Below are 19,265 nucleotides of genomic sequence, written 5' to 3'. Positions count from 1 at the left end.
TGTGTCCCTCTCCTCTGTCTCATTGGATCCATGTCACCACTCCAGGCTGTGTGAAAGGGTTTTTCAAAAGTCCTCGCCCTCCTGTCCCTCCTCCCCTCCCCCCACTGTCTGACTCATGCAGGCGGCTGATAGAAATAATGGCTGATAGCTGTGAAACAAAACATAGTTTCAGTGCCGTCTGTGATATAAAAGAAGGTTCACGATTCAGGATCTTTTCTCTCTCTCTCTCTCTCTCTCTCTCTCTCTCTCTCTCTCTCTCCATCCATCCCTCTCCTTTTTACTGCCTGGGTTATTGTGAGCGGCTCCGTGAGTTGATTGCATGTGGAGGGGTGATGTATTGATCACAGGCAGTCTTTTGATAGCAGCGTGCACCAGAACACGGACAATTTCTGTTCAAGAGTGAATGGCCATGGTCTGAGTCCAGCTCGCAAAGGTCATTCATTTGTTTCATGCCCTCATACTGGCAATGCATCTCCATTTTTCTCCTGCCAATGTTTTGCCGTTCTAAAGATAAGATAACACTGAAATGCACTGCTTGTATAAGGCTCACATGGAAAAAAAATAAGCCTTTGTTAATGCAGTTGTGTTCATTTGTATGTTGGTTTTTTGTGCCACTCACATGCCGCCGATACAGCAGCTGCTATATTTTTGGGGGTTTCTGATCCTTTGATATGCACTATTGGTGGTACAAATTTCAATTTCTATATTCCTTGACATTATTTATACATGCCTGGCTTGCAGTACAAAACACAGTCTGGTTCCTGTGCTGCGAGAGCATGTACATGCTGTGTCAGGGACTAGTTTGCCCCAGAATAAATGTTTTTGAAGTAAATTATTTGGAGCGGCTCCTCGCTGGCCCATCCAGCCTTTGTGTCTCTAAATCACGGTATTGATTTTTAAGGTACCGAATAAATGCGCTCAGAAACACAGCACATAGTATCCTTGTCTCAACCTGATATGTGCCACTGGCTCCCTTAAGATTTAATACATTAAAACAAGCAAGCAAACACCATCTCCCCTCTCCCCTTCTCCCTCACCTCTTTCTCTCTCTTTTCATCTGTCCACACACAAGAATCGAACAAAATATACCATGTTCCCTCAAGCCTTTTGTAGCTGCTTACACCTTATAATATTTCACTATGTGCATAAAATGATATGCAGTTGTTTTGTACAACAAGAGGGTCTCTTATTTCTCCTGCTACTTTTCATTCCCTTCTGACTTTACCAGACTGCTGCTGTGTGCCTGTTTCTTCCTTTTCTTTTTTTCTCCTGCACTGTGATGGATTTTAATGCATTTCCATGCTCTTATTGATATAGAATGACACTAAATTTGGCGCCAGCCGGCCCGTCTGAGCCCGGCTGGAACGATAGATGTTTATTGGATTAGTCTGTGGACATGCAGAGATTTGAAGGCTCTCCTCTTTTAATACTTATAGACAAATTAACAGTTTTTTTTCCCTCTGTCTGCTTTATCTTGCGTCATACATCTTCATGTATTAACACTGCCATTACTCTCTTTTGACAGCTCAATCTCATCTTCCTGGTCATCACAATGTACAAAATGGTGAAGCACTCCACCACCCTGAAACCAGACTCTAGCCGACTGGAGAATATAAAGTAAGTAAAGGGTCATACGCTGAACCCCCGCATTCTCCTGCTTATCAGCAATTTAACCATGGTGCTATTCTGCCACTACCCCCAGGAAAACTAAGGCTCTTTTACTCTTAAGGTAATGATTTTTTTGTTTTGTTTTTTTGGCTTAATAATGATGTTTCATGGGAACATGCATTACCTTCCCCACCTCTAAGCCAAAGTTCAGCACTGGACTAGCGAGTGACATTAGAATACATTCCTTTTTGTTTTCCAGTCTGAAATCATCCACATCTGATGGAGCTTTTACTAGAGGATGTTTTGAGTCACAGATTTCAAATGTTACACACTTTTTTTTAATGAGACTTTTGGTACGACTCAGCTGTCATGATGACTAAACAGACTTTGTGAGTCGTCTCTTTCGTCCTTTGTTGTTTTGCTCCAAGCCACTAGCCACAGAATTGTACTGGCATGACACACACACACACACACATCACTCCACGGCTGCAGCTAAACTATGCGCTGATAGCTCTGCGAGGGTGGGGTACAGTGGAACAGCTACCATGTGTGTGTTTGCCGCTGGAACATGTCAAACCTTTTTTTTTTTTTTTTATAGATCCCAGCATCTAATCCCAGAAAAGAGAAAACATTCCTTCCCCTACACAACCGCCACCACCACCCGACCACCACCCCACCCCTCCATCCCCTTCAAGTTTATGCTTTGTGTGTCGCCTCGACATTTATGATGTGTTTTGCTTTGGGAGGCAAAATAATGTTTGTCTCTGAAGCACTAATTGTTTTGTTTAGGTTTTTTTGCACGTCTGTGAAAAACAATATTTATTGCTGTTTACTGCAGGCTGAATTTCGGGCCCTCTTCCACTCGGGGTGATATGGTTTTGTCTCAGCCCCGTGTCAGTTTGCACCATTATGTTACGTATATCAACTTCCACCACTGTGAGCAGGAGCAGCGGTGTTGCTATTTTCATCCAGTGTTTGTTATTTTTCATTTTTCCTTAATGAATGTGTGCAACATTACAGCACTGTGGTGAAACTGCAATCACGGGGAGCAGTCGGAAAATACGCTTGTTTAGACTTTTGGGTTTATTTAAGAAAGACTACTCTCCCATCAAGAAGACCACAACAGAACAAACCTACTGAACATGGCTGCACTCAACGTTATGTACATTTGTACTTGGATGTTAGAAACAATTTCTCTTAAGCTTGATTATACCGCAGAAATATATTGTGTATTAATAGCTGTTTCCTTGTGGTCTGTTTCTTTTTATGTGCCAAAGTTTGCTCTGCAAGTCAGTTTAGCAGCAGTGTCATTGCATGTTGCATGTGAAGGCAAAGTTAACGCACACCCTGTCCTCTCTCTTCTCCTATCACTCTCCTCCTCTCTCTGTCCTGCGATCCGCACCAGTAATTATCGCGTTTGTGACGGCTACTATAATACAGATTTGCCTGGGTAAGCTTTTCCTATATACCTCAGATAATTTTCACCCACACAACACCACCCACGCATACAGTAGCATAAATGCAAATCCAACCACAGACGATGTGCTCTGACCAAATGCTGTACACAGACTTTCATAATTGAATCATCAACAGTAAAACATACAACTCTCAGTTCTTGTTAGACCCTTAATTTCATTGCCTCTCGTGAATTCCCTTGGATCAAAGTTGACGATATCATACTCAAATGCCGACTAACCCACGCTGTTATGCGCTCTGATCTAATTATGTTTCTCTCTTCCTGCTTATCATGCTCTCTAGCTATGAAGATAATAAACGGTTTATCAAGTAAGGACATGTTGCCCAGAAGTCTCCTCCTCAGCTTGTAGTTTATCCTCTCTCCTCGTTTATTCTTGCTTTCTTTTCCTGCCTTTCGCCGCTCCATCCTCTCCCAAACTACAGCCTCAAAGCTACTCATCCACTGTCCTTGTGACTGTTCACTTCCACCGTGTCCATCATCTTGAAATCCAGTGTTGTTGTTGTTGTGTGTTTGAGCGCTGAACTGTGACCGCTGCTGGTGTCTGAAGGCTCCACAGGACCTTCACACACGAGGCGGGGAATCTCCTTTTTTCCTTGAACTCTTTCCACATCTGCCTAGTTCTCCAGCTCTGATAACACACTCACTAGATAAATATTTAGTGTATGATAATATCAAACGCTTTCTTACCTTATTTTTAAACACACTGTGCTTACTGATTCTGCTCCTCTGTATGTTCTAACACATCAGAAGTTATTTACTGTAAACCCGATCAAGGTTTTGCTTCCTTCTTGTCTCTTTGACGACAGGAACTGCATTGGAGTTTGGGCTGAGAATGTGTGTGGATGGAGGGGTGGGGACAGTGGGGAAAGGCATAGGTGTCGTTTGTCATCTTATCGTTTTCCTCTCACCTGGTTTACAGCTTTTTTCCTAGTTTTCCATAGTTATGGTGATTGCAAACCCCACTCATCATCCTCTCGGATCACTACACGCCTCTCATGCTGGTTTCCTCCTCTGCTTGTGTTTGTTTTTTGCCGCCCTTCAGATCCTGGGTCATGGGTGCCTTTGCTTTGCTGTGTCTGCTGGGTCTCACGTGGTCCTTCGGCCTCTTCTTCATCAACGAGGCCTCGATTGTCATGGCATACCTCTTCACCATATTCAACACCTTCCAAGGAATGTTTATCTTCATCTTCCACTGCCTTCTCCAGAAAAAAGTAAGTTTCTCGTCACGTGCACAAAGACACTGATATTTCTCTCAAGGTGAAACCTTCCTGAATATGAACAGACCTTTGCACCAGAATGCAGAATTGGCAGAGCACCACGTGCTGATATAAAGAACAAACACGGCTTGCTTCAAGATCTCGGCTAAGTCATATGCAAAGTCAACAATGTACTGTAGGTAAACACTCGGCTGTTTGCTCACGCAGGTCCGCAAAGAGTACAGCAAGTGCTTCCGCCACACGTACTGCTGCGGCGGGCTGCCAACTGAGAGCTCACACGGTTCTGCAAAGACTTCCACCACACGGACCAGCGCACGCTACTCCTCTGGTACACAGGTAGACCAGCAGCTTCATACAGTCAAAGACTCAACAAAGAAGGACACAGTGTCTCCTGCACACACACACACTCCCCCCATACTGCTTGTTTACATCGTTGTGAACCCCAAAGTTTAAACAATTGCTCATGAAAATGTACCTGTCATCGTGAGCATGACCAAAAAAAAATATGCACATCATGCATTTTAGCTTCAGAGCTGTAGATCAAGAGACACAAACATTATGCCACATTTTACAAGCAGCATCTGCTGTACTGCATGAGTACCTCTCTTCTGTTCTGCCCCCTTTAGCACTTGCTTTTATCTTTTTTCTCACTAACGTCATGTGCATGGGAAATAGTAGTGCACTGTTTAAAGAGCATTGCAAGCACATTTTACTGTGGGGAAAGCCAAAATTGCAACAGCAAAAAAAAACATTTGCTTTATCCCTTTCTTATTAAAGGTTAATAGTCCTTATTAGACAGTACCTCCAGATGTACCGTGCACCATGGAGAAACATCCCTATTATGCTTTAACCTCCAGCCTTGTTCACAGCACTTGTGACTGGAGCTGAAGTCGTTCAAAAGTTGACTTGCATTAATTAGCCTTCAAAGACACATGCAGGGGAAGTGAGCCTTAGTGCTGCCCTTGCCTCACTGCATACTACTATGCATGTGAGTCGTGGTAGAGTCACTAGTATGTACATAGACGATAAATGTAAGTTGATCTGAAAGGTGAGCGGGCTTGTTTAAAGTCCTAATGACTGTCCCTTGTTGACCTGACAGAGTCGTATCAGGAGAATGTGGAATGACACCGTAAGAAAGCAATCTGAGTCCTCCTTTATCTCAGGTGACATCAACAGCACCTCCACCCTTAACCAAGGTCAGTTCACACCTCATTTCTCTCCGCATGCACACCTATGCACACATTTCATCATCCAGCTAAAAATACCTCCTTCAAGTTCCAATGATCTCACGCCGCCATGGAGGATCCTAATCTTAATAAATGCCTTCAGCTTGAAAAGACAGAGCAGTTTGGCAAAAAAATAAAAAAGATGTAGTCCTTTAGTCTAGCCTGTTCTGCCAACGAAGGATTACAAAAATCAGTCCTCAAATACTCTGTGCGCTGTCATTCTGGCCGCTTACGTCAGTCTCAAATTGGGGCATGGCTAGAAGAGCGTTTTTTCATTTAAGTGCTGGCTGTCCAAAGTTCATACCCAGGCTCAGGGGGAAACATAGACAAAACTAAAAACAGGAAGGAGAAAAAAAAAGTTTTATTTCAGGAAAATCTTAACACGCAGAGAGAGGCCATTTGTTGCCTGGCATGTAAGGTGACCTCTGTTACTTTACAGGGGGATTTATGAGGAAGGGAGAAAAAAAGACCCTGTCATTTATTATTTAGCTTGAGCACAAATATGATGATGAGAAGATGATGTTCAACTCTGGCTGACCTGGAGTGCTTAGTGTGTTGTTAGGCTTTCTGCTGCCTCTGAAATGACTTTCCAAGCATGCAAGGGAAAAGAGGGTTTTACACCGAGGCGGTTTAACTTCACTCCCTCCTCTACCCTCCTCTGACTCCTGTCGCTGCCGCTCTTTTTCCTTCCCTTCCTCTTTTTTTGCTATCACTTCCAACAAGGTAAAACATTACACCCAGGGCTGTGAAGCACATTTTGACTCGCCGATACATCTGTAACAATATAGAAGTAGGACTTTTTTTTCTCCTACAGTACAGTTTCCTGGAGATGTTAATGTAAAGGTTGGATATTGATCACTCCGGGGTGCAGTAGCCTAGTTACCCTGGAGAGTCAGTGCACTAAAGGAGGGCTCTATCTCCTGGAAGCACTTCCCTGTCATTAAAAACATCCCTGGAGACTTCCCAACATGACAGATGGCATTTAACACAGGTGATAAATGGCAGTGGAAATACCTCAGATCCTTAAAACACACGGCGAGCTGGGGAGGAAAAACTGAAAGTAACGTGAGGTTTGGAAGGAAATGGCCAAATTTGAGTCTAAATAAAGATTTTGATACAAGAACTTGGAGGATTCTGCTCTATGTCTTTGGGGAGATTTTTTATTTGGACCTGGTTCAAACAGGAAAACCTTTGCCCAAGGTTTGAGCTATTTTTGAAAAACGATATTTTATTATCTCAAAATAATAAGGAAATACGACTTATAAAAACGCAGTATTGAGCACAATGGGTTGACAATTGCTTTATAAACGAATGGGTTACAAATGACCCACGACACACATGAGAAATTAACTTGAAAGTTTAAAAATCGTGTTCAATGTGAGGAAGGGCTGCAAAAGTTGAATCTTTCTTGGCACACGCAGAAGTACTTCTCCCTGGTTGCTCCTCAAACTTTAATCTGCATTCTCAACTTCAAAATAAACACCCTAGTTTCAGATTCTGGCAGACATCCTGGGTGACACCACACGCCTCGAAAAGACAAACTTACTGAAAATTTCCTTCATTTCTTTTCTGCCATGAAACTTTCAATCACTTGTCGGCTGACTGCGCCAAACTTAACTCCTCTTCTGTCTCGCCACTCCAGGAATGACCGGGAATTATCTACTAACAAATCCTCTTCTTCGACCACAAGGCACTAACAACCCTTATAACACCTTACTGGCCGAGACAGTCGTATGTAACACCCCCACGGCTCCAGTGTTTAACTCGCCAGGTGTGCTTACTTAATACTTTCACCTGCATTCAGGCTCTTCTTCTCTTCTTTGCCTCCTCTCTGTCTCTCCCTCTTTGTCTTTTTTAGTTGAGTATACAGCAAGCCAAATGAAAAGCAGGATGTTCTGCAGTATCGCCTTTCCATCTGAATCATTGTCTCCCAAGTACTCGATACAGTGCGTGCTGTGTGCGCACATGTTTTCATGCGCGGGGAGATTTTTGTGGCTTGTCTCGACCCACCCTCCGTGCTCTCATGTTTCTCTTATCCAAACTCTGAATGGGACATAATGATTAAGATGGGAAGGAGATACTGCGTGTTCTGCCTTGAGATAATGTAAACAGTGGTGTAGACGTGAAACTGTAGTATAAACCGCATGGTTATTAAGATTTATGCTCCTGAATTTGTCAGGTGATTTGTTATTTTTTGTGTGTTTTAGAGGGAGCTTTCCTCTTAAAACGTGTTAAAGTGCAAGCAAATTCTGTGCTGCTTAACGCAGATAACTTAATGCAGCTTTTGCATTAAGTTATCTGTGTATAGATGTATTTGGTTACAGCTGATACGCATAAAAACTCTATAAAAATCACTATATCTCAACTGCACATGGCATTTAAGCATATCACTGTAAAGATTGTGCTGCAATTATGTGTGCTATTCTATTTTGAAACTGAAATGGCATCTTCTGTCATGTTTTGTGCTTCTCCCCTGTGCTTCCCTCTAGTGACCTACAGAGAGACAAGTATGGGAGTAAAACTTAACTTTGCCTATCAAATGTAAATTTTTTTCAGCATGCTTATTATAAACAACCAAAACCCTGGCACAATCACTTGGTTTACTTTTAGGCCATTAACACACACTCAGTGAGCAAGTGGTTCACAAAATTATCCACCCCAAATTCAACCCTAATCTGAAAAAGACAAATACAAGATTTATCCAGCCACTGGAAATAATCTTCCAGATCTGACAGCTTTATCGCACACGCCCATGACTCTGCTTCTCTCTCTTCTGCTTAATTTGTGATTTTTAACCAATCAAAAATGTGTTGCTTTTTTTCTGGCAGAAAGGAGCATTGTTAAGAAAGGTTTCGTTTTCTTTAGTTCTTTTCTTTTCTCCCAAAATGTCTGTCCTCCTGTGGCATTCGGCAGTCTCAGTGTCCAGAAGTATTCCCCTCACACCTCTCCAGACAACACCTGTCTGGACACTAAATTGCCTCCTAGCAGGCACAAACACATGGATGTCATGGCAGCAGCTGTTTAATTTTCCCCTTATATATATTTTTTTTTTCACACAACCTCTCTTGTCATTTCCCCCTAATTCCCAACAGGCTCTGTTAAAACCTTTAACATGCCTCCTACATCGACGATCACTCCCCTTTATTTCGGACAAAGACAAACGTTGCTGTGAAACATCTCATTAGTCTCCAGCGTAATTTATTACATTTGTTGTTCTACGAGGAGGCATGTTAGCTGCAGCAGAGCACATTTTTCCTTTATCTCCTCTCTCAATCATGGCATAGCCAATATTTATCCTTTTTTCTGCTGCTTTCCATGACCTCCATGCTTTGAGAAATTCCTAACATGACTGCGTCTGACCTCTGCAGCGGCTGTGTTATTCTTGAGCTGTTCTGCTAGTGACCAGGGTCTCACTGGGAACTGTCACTGTGACGGATGCCAAGTGCTGGGCTGCGGGCAAGCTCTGACCTTTGCCAGCTTTGGGTACACAAGCTGCCAACTAATGGACAGAAAGTGTACCAACACAAGCACAAAAAAAAAAAAAGCATCTACAAAAAGTAGCTGTTGGCTAATTCCTAAAAGTAAAAAGCTATTTAATGCTTGTTTGTTTTCTTTGCTGAACCCTTGCTCTTGCTAAGTTGCAGTTAAGACTTTTACTTTACGTTTTGTTGTTCTTTTGAGTGATTCTTCTTCTTCATGTTACAATAAATCATTTTACTTTCTTTTGTACATCAGCTGCTCTTAGACCAGATAGCCTGAGCAGACAGACATGATGTGAGTTGTCCAAAGTGAGTCTTTTCACCTGCTGTGTGTGGTGATGGTGGAGTGCTGCTTGTGGGCTCCCCTTGTAGTGAGAACAAAGATGGCTGTCCCATGTTGATACATGACTACTTCCCCTTCTCTGTCCATGTCATCTTTTCCCATCTCTGTCCTTTTCTTTCCCTCGGCACATCCAACCTATTAGTTGCTAGAAAACCTGTAAGTGTTGTAGCTTGCCCGTTTGTGGCTTCATACTTGTGGACATCTACTTTTGCCCGGTGTGTTGTGATGGTGATTACTGTTGCAGTTTGTTTCTTAATGTTGTTTGGGATCTTTTTCATTGCTTTGTCACGTTAGTGGCAGACTAAAACGCACAGCGCTCTGCTTATTTATAAAGCCTTTCTTTAAAAGTCAAACATGTGAGAAAGTAAAATGATTTCTCATCGCAGATAATGCATGCGTACATATATATATATATATATTGTATGTTAAGGATTGTGCCTAACTAACGGATTTACGGCATGGCTTAATTTGACTTGAGTTCTCTATGTGAAACTGCATCCTAAACAGCATTAAAGTTCTGTTCCTTTATTTAAAGGTCACTGGTGTTGACTAATGTAAACTCCCCTCACATGTCCTTCTCTTTGCAGGGCACTCACTGAACAATGTGGTGAGGGATACAAGTGCAATGGATACTCTACCGCTAAATGGTAACTTTAACAATAGCTACTCGCTCCGCAATGGGGACTTTGGCGACAGTGTGCAGGTAGTAGACTGCGGCCTCAGTCTGGACGATGCTGCCTTCGAGAAAATGATCATCTCCGAGCTAGTACACAACAACCTGCGTGCCTGTAACAAAAGCCACCATCAGCAACAGCAGCAGCACCACAGTTTACATCACCCGCCCCACCACCAGCCGCCCCCGCAGTACCACCATCACCACCACACGGAGCGGGCTCCGCCCAAGGTGACGGTGGTAGGCGGCAGCAGCAGCGAAGATGACGCTATCGTAGCCGACTCTTCGTCTTTGGTGCACGTGGGCGACACGGTGGGCCTTGAGCTGCACCATCAGCAGGAGCTGGAGGCGCCGCTCATCCCCCAGCGGACTCACTCGCTTCTGTACGCGCCCCAGAAGAAGGTGAGGACCGATGGGGGAGTTGAGACCTTTGTCAGCCAGCTGACACCCACCAACCCTGACGATAGTCTGCAGTCCCCAAACAGAGACTCCTTGTACACTAGTATGCCTAATCTGAGAGACTCTCCGTTACCCGAGAGCAGCCCTGACGTGGTGGAGGACCTGTCCCCCTGCAAGGGGAGCGAGAATGAGGACGTTTACTACAAGAGCATGCCTAACTTAGGGGCTGGCCACCAGCTCCAAGCCTATTACCAGATAGGCCGAGGGGGCAGTGATGGTTATATTATTCCTATCACTAAAGACGGCTGCATCCCCGAGGGCGACGTACGGGAAGGACAGATGCAGTTAGTGACAAGCCTTTAAATGTATTTAAATCATCCCCAAGCCTCCTCCTGCCCCTTTGCAGCTCTGACCTCTTGGAGGACACACTAGTGAAGGGAAAGGGAGTGTTTGTTTTATTTTTGAAGAGAGCCTAGAAGCCCTAGCATACACATACACACTAGCCATTTACAAACCCTCCTCCGCCAGCTGCATTGCCATCTCCTCCCCACCCAAACATGCCACTCTTACTTTCTTCCCTGCAGACCAACAGACTTGGTGCACCGCGATGGCAGTGCAGAGTTTTAATGAGACTGTACATAAAATGCAGAGTCAGATTTCAATTTTAAGAGACAAGCCAACTATGTATTTAAATGTGCTGCTGCTGTTGAATAATTGAGAAAAATTTAAGGTACGAAAATTAAAAAAAAAGACCAAAAAAAAAAAAAAAAGAAACATTACTGGCTACATCATATCAGCAATTTCCTGGTTGAAAGGTTGTACATACACTCCCCAACATCCTCGTTGAAGCCTGTTTTTTTATTGTAAACAAAACGAACACCCCTGGACCAGGACGTGGACTCTGTTTGTACAATGTTCCTGATCAGACTGTTAGAAAAGGAATATAAGGTCCTGGCTGCCCAGAGTCGCTCTCTGTCACCATGAAGTTTGGATTGTATAACCACTAGCAATCAAGCCCCTGGCCTTATATTTTCTCAACTGTACATTGAACTGTTGTCAAGGAAAATGGCTAAAATATATATTTTGTTGTATTGCTAGTGTAAAATAAAAAATCATGGGAAACCGTAAATATGAAGAAACCTTTTAATTGCAAAATTTAACATTTGAGAGACTATTGTGTAGAAGTTGCACATATGTTATACAGTGTGTTTATGGTTCCAACACTTCATTCATGGTAGTATGTTTGAACGTAAAGGCTTATGAAAAGAAAGGAGGATTCAACAAATTACAAAGATGCATTATCACTTTTTTTCACTTGTGAACAGTGTTTTTTGCTTAATGAATTCCATTGATATCGCCCATTGAGATATGTTTATTTGATTTTGCCAAAGTGGCATTAATTACTTCAGTAGGATGGGAATGCAGAAACCCAGGTAAAGTGATTTATGCATTGCACTTTTTTTTTTTTTTTTGTGTAACTCTGAATGAAATAGATCTTTTTAAACAGTCGTGGCAGAGCGACGGGCGAGCGCAACTGAAATGAAATTTTGACAATAAAGTTTCTATCATAAATGTAGTTCTTCCGCCTGGGTTTGGACATTTTATTTATTAAAATCTTTCCAAAAGATACATGGGAAATGTGTGAATATTTTCCAGCACTGGTATACATGCTGTACTGTAGCTCATGTTTTTTATGTAAACATGTTACCAAGGGGCTCATCACTTAAGACTGATGTAAAGTTCAACACTTGTATAACAAATAAAATAAATGTGAGATTTTTTGTCAAATGCCAGTTGCTTTTTAATGCTTTGTGTTTTTGGTACTATTTGAGAAAACTAACTTTAATTATTTTGCTATGGACAAAATACACTTTTGACTCAGGTTATAAGTAAGTCCCGAGCACCTTGAAGAGAAAAATTGGTGAATTTGTGTTCTGGGGGATTTATTTGCTTTTTTTGTTCTGCTTTTTCTTCAATCACTGCAGAGTAGAGAAAGCTCATTTCACCGTATGTGTTAGAGAAGCCAAATCTTTCCATGTGATTCAAAGATGAGAAACTCAGGTAGGAAAATTGCATTGTAAATGTTCCTCTGTGTGGTTGTAACACTAATAAAGGTTCAAAAAATGACACTGGTTCGCAGCATTGTCCACGTAGTATATTATTGAATGAGCACTAGTCCTGGCACCATTAAAAAGTCCGACTGCAGAGGCCTTGTAAGATGTTGGCTTTAATGCCGTTTGGGAGTGGAAACGTGTCCATGGACCTAACTAGGGGTCAATGTTACACTTGGCTGCGGTTGTAGAAATATATTACACATAATATGTCCGAATATGACACGTATTTGCTCTAATTAATGTCTGCTGCTGCTGAAGCCCACAGTCAGTTCCTGTACGCTTTATGCCTCAGGTAATGCTAATTTACGAAGCATTTTAATATAACACCAGTTGAGGAAGAGTGACAGCTCTCAGCAGGGTAGCTGGAAATTGCACTGTTTACCATTTGGCATTGAAGGAAATGACTCAGAACTTAGCAAAAATGCACTTTATGTCAGAGCCGGTGCACATAATGCTGTGTGGGCTGCGTGTTGTTTTGACTTTTTCCACAATTATGTGACATTTTGTGCAATTATCTGAGGCTACAAATTGTCAGAGAAGAATTATGTTCTTTTTTTGTGATCTCTTGTGCAGACCCCTTGAATGTCAGTTAGGAATCAAGTGTTGAGGTGATTGTTGACTGTTGAAATGGCAGACATAATGACGTGCATAATAATGAGGGGGGAGGAAAAAAAATCATATTGATTTCCATCCCGCATTGTCAGACATGCAGCACCATTTTTTCTGTGTGAGAGCCCAAAAGTTTGGATATACAGTGTTTTTCTTTCCAAAAGAATCCTATTTAAATAACATCAGACATTCAAAATTAGTGAGACAGTAACAAAGTGTACTGCAAATTGGAACAGCAGTAATTATAAAGAGCCAATTAATGCTAACAAATAACCTGACAGGGCTCATCCTGCGCTTCCAGAGGAAAATACTTTGTTAAACTTCAAAATCCTCACTGCAGTGCACACTAAAAGAAATGTGTCATTGTCAAAAGTTATTCTAACCTTAGCGTTTGTCTTTGTTCATTGTTTTTGAGAGCACAAATCACAGAAGTCACTTCTCACCAGCGTTCTCTGTTTACGTAAAACAGAAAAACAGTGCCAGATTCTGTCTAGACTGTTAAATAATATAAAGTCCACATAAACAGCAGAATGTAATATCTCCACACTACAAATAGTCCTCAAATACAGACAAACAAATAGTTGCCAACCCTTTCCTCACCCCTCTCTCTAACTGCAGTTTGTTTATCCTTACACCATGACCTTAAATGTGGAGAAACTGGGCTGGTAAGCAGGTTTATTTTCATTATTAAGAGCAGAGAAATTTGAGCTCGGATTGGCTATTTGTCTGCGACAGCCAGGGAATGTGGACTCGGCACCCTCTAGCTTTGCGTGTGGCCTTCTCACCATGCAAGAGCCTCTCTAATTCCCCGTCTTTTGCTCAGGGAGAGACTCGCCCTTTGTCAAACATTGATTCAGAAGTAGGCCAGGAGCCGAGGGGGCTGAGAGCTCGGCTGATCCCACAGAGGAGCGAGTCGGTCCCTGGAAACCGAGGTAGAGAATACTGTCAGCAGAATCGGGGTGAAGCTACTAAAGACAGATGTGTTGTTGACTAAACTGAGGCATGAGACTAATGTGTGACCAAACATGGATATTTGTGATTGTGGAGTCAGAGGTAATTTTCAGGATCCAAGGAGTTTCCGTAGGATATGATGCAATTGCATGAAAGAGACTTTCCTGTTGATGAAAGATTTTATATGTGTGTGGGTATATTTTTCTCCCAGAATCCCAGAATACACTGAAGGTCTCCCGCTTGTGTCTGTGTCCTCTCTGGGACACAGAAAACCACAAGTCTTCTCCTAAAAGCACTTTGGTCACACAGAGATTTAATAAACATCTAATGAGCTAATCATCTGTTAAAGATCAACTGTGACAAGCTTCATCAACTTAGATTAAATCAAATTAGATTAAATTATGTGCATATCATCACCACTTCCTGACTTTTTGAGTCTACGTCCCCAAACTGACAAACAAAACATGAACGTTGACATATTCTGTAAGCCTCTCATCCAAATTCCTAAATGTAGACGACTTTGGCCATCTTTGAAAGTCCACATTCATGTATTCGTTGAAAGTTGAGTTATTAGAAGTTCAATTTCAAACCCTCGGGGATTTCTGTGAGGTTATCAATAGAGGCTGTAATAGCAACTGCGGCAGGAACTCCTGTGAACGGAAAACACAGTGCCAATTATAGATGCCATCAACGTGGATGAAAGCGATTGTGTGCAAGCAAAGGAAAAACCTCTCAAGACACAAACAGTAACTGGCAGCGCAAAAGTAACTTCCCAAACTCTTGAAGTCAAAGGGGACCCTTTAACGGCTCACTCTTTTCTTCCCCCAGCCTCTTTTGTCCTGTCCCCAACTTCAAATGTGCAGATTTGCGGCCCATGGGCGACTTAGATCCGGTCTCGTCGAGGTGAAAAATCCAATTAACCTGCAGCTCCAGCTGCCTTCGTTATAATTCCCTCCCATAATTATGAAATTACCAGATGCAGGATTTCAAATGAAAAAAGGATGAGAGCGACTGGTTCAGAAAGGAAGATGAAATAAACCATTCCCTGCCTGTATACAGAGTTCCAATTTACCTCAAGGGGGAACAGCTAATTCTTATGACTGGGTTTGAAGGTGAGACCTGCAGAAGCCCTTGTAATCAGAATAAGAAATATCCTAACAAAAACACGCGGATGGATGGATTTTGAAATAGCCATTGAGATTAATGGATAGACTCTTGCATGTAATGCATGTGGACTTTTGAAGTGACAGTATAAATACACCGTATAGGGCTAGACTACTCTCAGAAACGCATTTAAAAACGGTGAGTGCTTTGGAATCGGCACAGACGCTCATTCTGGAGGACTGAGACTATTAAAAGCTTTTATTTGAGAGGCAAAGATGAAACACACAAACAAAACAAAACACCTACACACGTTTCAGCTTCTTTCTGCCTTATTCAGTGTGTTCAGACTGGAACAACAGCTAATGAGCAGCACTGCAATACAGTATATGGCTATATGAAATTTGTGTATGAAGTTTCTTTATCGCAGTTAAAATATTTAAACAGTGAGAAACTGAATGAGGTTTGATGCATTATCTCTTCATCCGCTTACAAGTAACTGTGAATGTTGCTCCAGCCTTTCAGCTGAAGTTCTGAGAAAACTAAACTCCGGTTTTACTCCGAAACAGCACGCATCACATGAGGATGTCACCCATTCATCTGCACGCTTTTATACTTTTCAAAGCGCTGCTGTGTCTTACCTTGCCCTGAGTGCAAGCCCTTCCATTGCAATACTGAATGAGGTTTAAGCTGTCTGTTTACCAATTTAAAAGCCCTGAGCCACTGTAGCACACAAAACAAACGTAATTGATTCCTCCACTGTTACTTCAGGCTCTGGTTTCCTCCACGTGCAGAAATGAGCCATTTAAATTATCCTGTAAGATGAACACATTTTCATCTTGTGGCTAATTGAGATACATAAAGATTCTAGTGTCTGTATAATAATGGCATATTAGGGCCATTGTAGGCTAAAACAAAAGTGTAATATTCCGAAAGAAAAATGAAGAATCCTCTGGATTAAAGTCATAAACTTTTAAGAAAAGACTCAGATATTCCTTGAGATTAAAATTGTAAAATTACAGGAGAAATTTACTGCCAGAAAGTTGACGTTGTGTAAAAAGCAGCCAAGTCCACAAAGGGACGAAGTTGTGGTGGATGAATGTGTCAAGCACAGGACTTTCACCCTGAGACTGGAGTCAAGGCTTAGGTGACTCATTATTTTCAGGTTTTAGGATGTGTAAAGCTGCTGAATGCAACCTGGGTACATAAACATGGTCAAGGGCAGGACTTTGACCGTTGATTGAACATCTATTCAAGACATCCCATTGTGGTTCAAAATGAAAGTTGTGCTAACGTCCATAATGTAACAAATGTTACCTGGCTTGGCATCCTTTCTTGGCGTCAAATTTTTGAAATATAAGGTCAACATGAATGGGCCTATTCCGCTTTATCTGTAAACAGTGTGCCTTCACAAGCTTGATTCATCCTTAAAACTGAAAATAATAAGTCAGCTGAGTCTAAAAATAATAAACCAACATTGACTCATGTGGGACACAAACCCCAGTCTCCTGGTGAAAGTCCTGTCCTTGCAACACATTCTCACTCCCACCTCGTCACATAACGACGTTTGTCATGGACTTTCTACATCAATATATGACGTGCAAGGTACCCTGGATGCGTTGGTTGTTGATGTTCTGGGATGCTGTGTCAACTTCAGCCTGTCACATGCATTGACTGTTTTCAGACTAGACTTCTGTTTTCACTGGAAATTTACAGTTTGCATCAGTACGTCAGTACAACAATGCGAATTTCAACAACTAACACATGTGGTTGGGTTTAGGCAATGAAAACACATGGTTAGGTTTAGGAAAAAAGAATAGCTTTTGGCTTTACCCTTCCCACCCACTGTACTCAGACTTCCACTGCCTTAACTTTCATGCTTGTCCCACCGCATTTCCCCCTGACGCTGCCAAGCACTGTTAAACTATGACGGCTACCGGCCGCGTATTATGCTGACTTGAAAGGAAAGCTTTTTCGTCAGGGTCTCACGCCACAAGTCACTGCTGGATTTTGATTACTTTGGAGTGAGACTGGGTTGGTTTAGCCAACACATGCATGTGTCTGGGTTTAGGCAACCAAAGCACATGGTTGGGTTTAGGAAAAAAGAACAGGGTTTGACTTTAGAATCTTACAGGAAGTGAACACTGGCCTCCTGGTTGAAAGTTGGTGGTTGTTGGACCCATCCACAACCTGTCCCACCCGCGCTACTTGAACATCCACTACCTTAACTTGCGCTGTTGTCCCGCTGCGTTTCCCTTTGACACCACAAAAACGGCGACTGGCCACGTATCATACCAACATGAAAGGATGGCTTGTTTTGTTTTGTCTGATGCAGGAAGACACTGACCAAGTGCCTGTTTTTGATGACTTCGGAGTCCTTGACCAACTCCAACCACCACGGCTTCCTGCCAATGTGGAATTTGTTGCTCTTTAAACTATGTCACCTGACCTATTTGACAGTTAATAAGTTTTTTCCTTGTAAATTTACCACTTTAATCTCAGGAAATGTTGTTTTTTTCTAATAATTTTTGACTTAATCTAAAAAAATAAATAAAAAAAAATCAGAAAAATCAAAATCAAATTTTTTTTATATTCTTTGTTCTTTTCCTTTTTTTATACAACCTATAATGGCCCTAATATACCATTGTACTTTACTGTCTGACAAGAACCTAAGAGAAAATATTTAAGAAATTTAGAGACCTGCATAGCTTGCCACATATTTTCAAATCAAATAATTAGTGAAAATGAATATTCTAAATTCTACCCCTGAGTCTAATATTACCTACTAATCCATTTGTCAGGAATACTTCTGACTAATGCATGTGACATATTACACATCAAAAGTATCCTTTCAGAAAGTATCCTTTCAGACATAGCAAAACACAATTTTCTTATGTAATGTTATGAGTTATCACATTGTTTCCCAGTAAACAGGAACAATGCTTTCTCTACTTCCCATGTTGAGTTCCTTCGCAGCAGCAGAGAGACTCTGTCTTATCAGTAAATCTAACATTCGTCTGATAAACTCATTGGCACTCGCTGGAGGCAAGCCTCGAGCAATAACTATGGGATCTCCTGCTGTGTACACGCTTCTGCAGGCCAGTATAGATAACTCCCACTCACTGGAGCCTACTGTATGCCGAGACTCATGCAAACTAATCCATTATGCTGCTGTATCACACAGCATCAACATCTCCATTCATCATTCAGCAAGAAGAGCAGGAACATGTAACAACTTAATGGCCGCTCACCTGCACTATTTGCTTCTTAAGGGTAACTGCCTCCATCTCACACTCAAAGCGCTGTTGTCATTGTAATAAGCAAGTTCAGAGGTATGAGAAAACGCACTTTACCTCTCAAATTGGAGTGGGCCAGCGATTTCAGATATCTGAACAAAACCTATCATGACACAACAGAAGATATGATTGTTCCAGCTGCACAATAGATGGAATATGTCTTGTGACGGGAGAATCAAACGCACGATAATCAATGCGTATCCATCGGCAGCCATTCCTCATATCAAAGAAACTCTGTGCACTGAGAGCCTCATAAGAGCAGGTGATGCTTAAAATATTTATAAAAGATTAAATATAACTCACGATCATATGTGCATTATTTGAACAAAGCAATAATACTATAGTGTTCTAGCTACCAGCCATTGTCCACCTTTTGGTTTGTCCTTAGAAACAGAAGAAATCCTACTTTGAAGGTCACTTCATGAATTTAAAGCATCAGGGAAACATGTCAGATTTGCTCTGCTCACTACAGTACACCTCAGCCAAATAAAAGAGAATCAGTTACTTGCAAAACTTGCTCATATGGTCCAGGGACAAATCATAAATAATTTTCTCAGAAGTATTTATATACTTTTCACTGCGTGCCGTCTAATGAAAACATCTGAATTGTAATTGTTGGATAAATCTATATGTAAAAATGTGTGCCCTATTTTCTATTGAAATGATCAAAGCAACATGATCTAACGATAGAACCATGTTTCATCGAAACACCTTGCCTGGGAACCCCAATCATTTGCATGGAGACATAAATGAGATCCATAAAGCAGGCGAA

At 41.8% G+C, this 19,265-nt stretch overlaps 1 protein-coding gene across 30 annotated transcripts in view; it reads left to right on the top strand.

Annotated features, from left to right (window-relative positions):
• adgrl2a (adhesion G protein-coupled receptor L2a) overlaps positions 1–12,549 on the top strand; it is a 235,410-nt gene extending 222,861 nt beyond the window's left edge. For 5 of the 30 annotated variants that reach the window (XM_078168809.1, XM_078168811.1, XM_033622664.2 and 2 more), the window contains 9 exons: positions 1,526–1,617; positions 3,014–3,058; positions 3,367–3,393; positions 4,128–4,296; positions 4,510–4,638; positions 5,402–5,498; positions 7,171–7,299; positions 8,018–8,035; positions 9,938–12,549. In XM_078168809.1, the coding sequence (XP_078024935.1) occupies positions 1,526–1,617; positions 3,014–3,058; positions 3,367–3,393; positions 4,128–4,296; positions 4,510–4,638; positions 5,402–5,498; positions 7,171–7,299; positions 8,018–8,035; positions 9,938–10,785 (1,554 nt within the window). In that variant the 3' untranslated portion in view covers positions 10,786–12,549. The other 25 variants (XM_033622689.2, XM_078168812.1, XM_033622685.2 and 22 more) reach the window with 22 other exon arrangements.
• Positions 12,550–19,265: the final 6,716 nt, after the last annotated feature.

Source organism: Epinephelus lanceolatus, chromosome 6 (assembly GCF_041903045.1).
Source record: "Epinephelus lanceolatus isolate andai-2023 chromosome 6, ASM4190304v1, whole genome shotgun sequence".
Taxonomy (NCBI): domain Eukaryota; kingdom Metazoa; phylum Chordata; class Actinopteri; order Perciformes; family Serranidae; genus Epinephelus; species Epinephelus lanceolatus.
The sequence above is the reverse complement of the archived record's forward strand: the minus strand, read 5'-3'. Positions and strand labels throughout refer to the sequence as shown.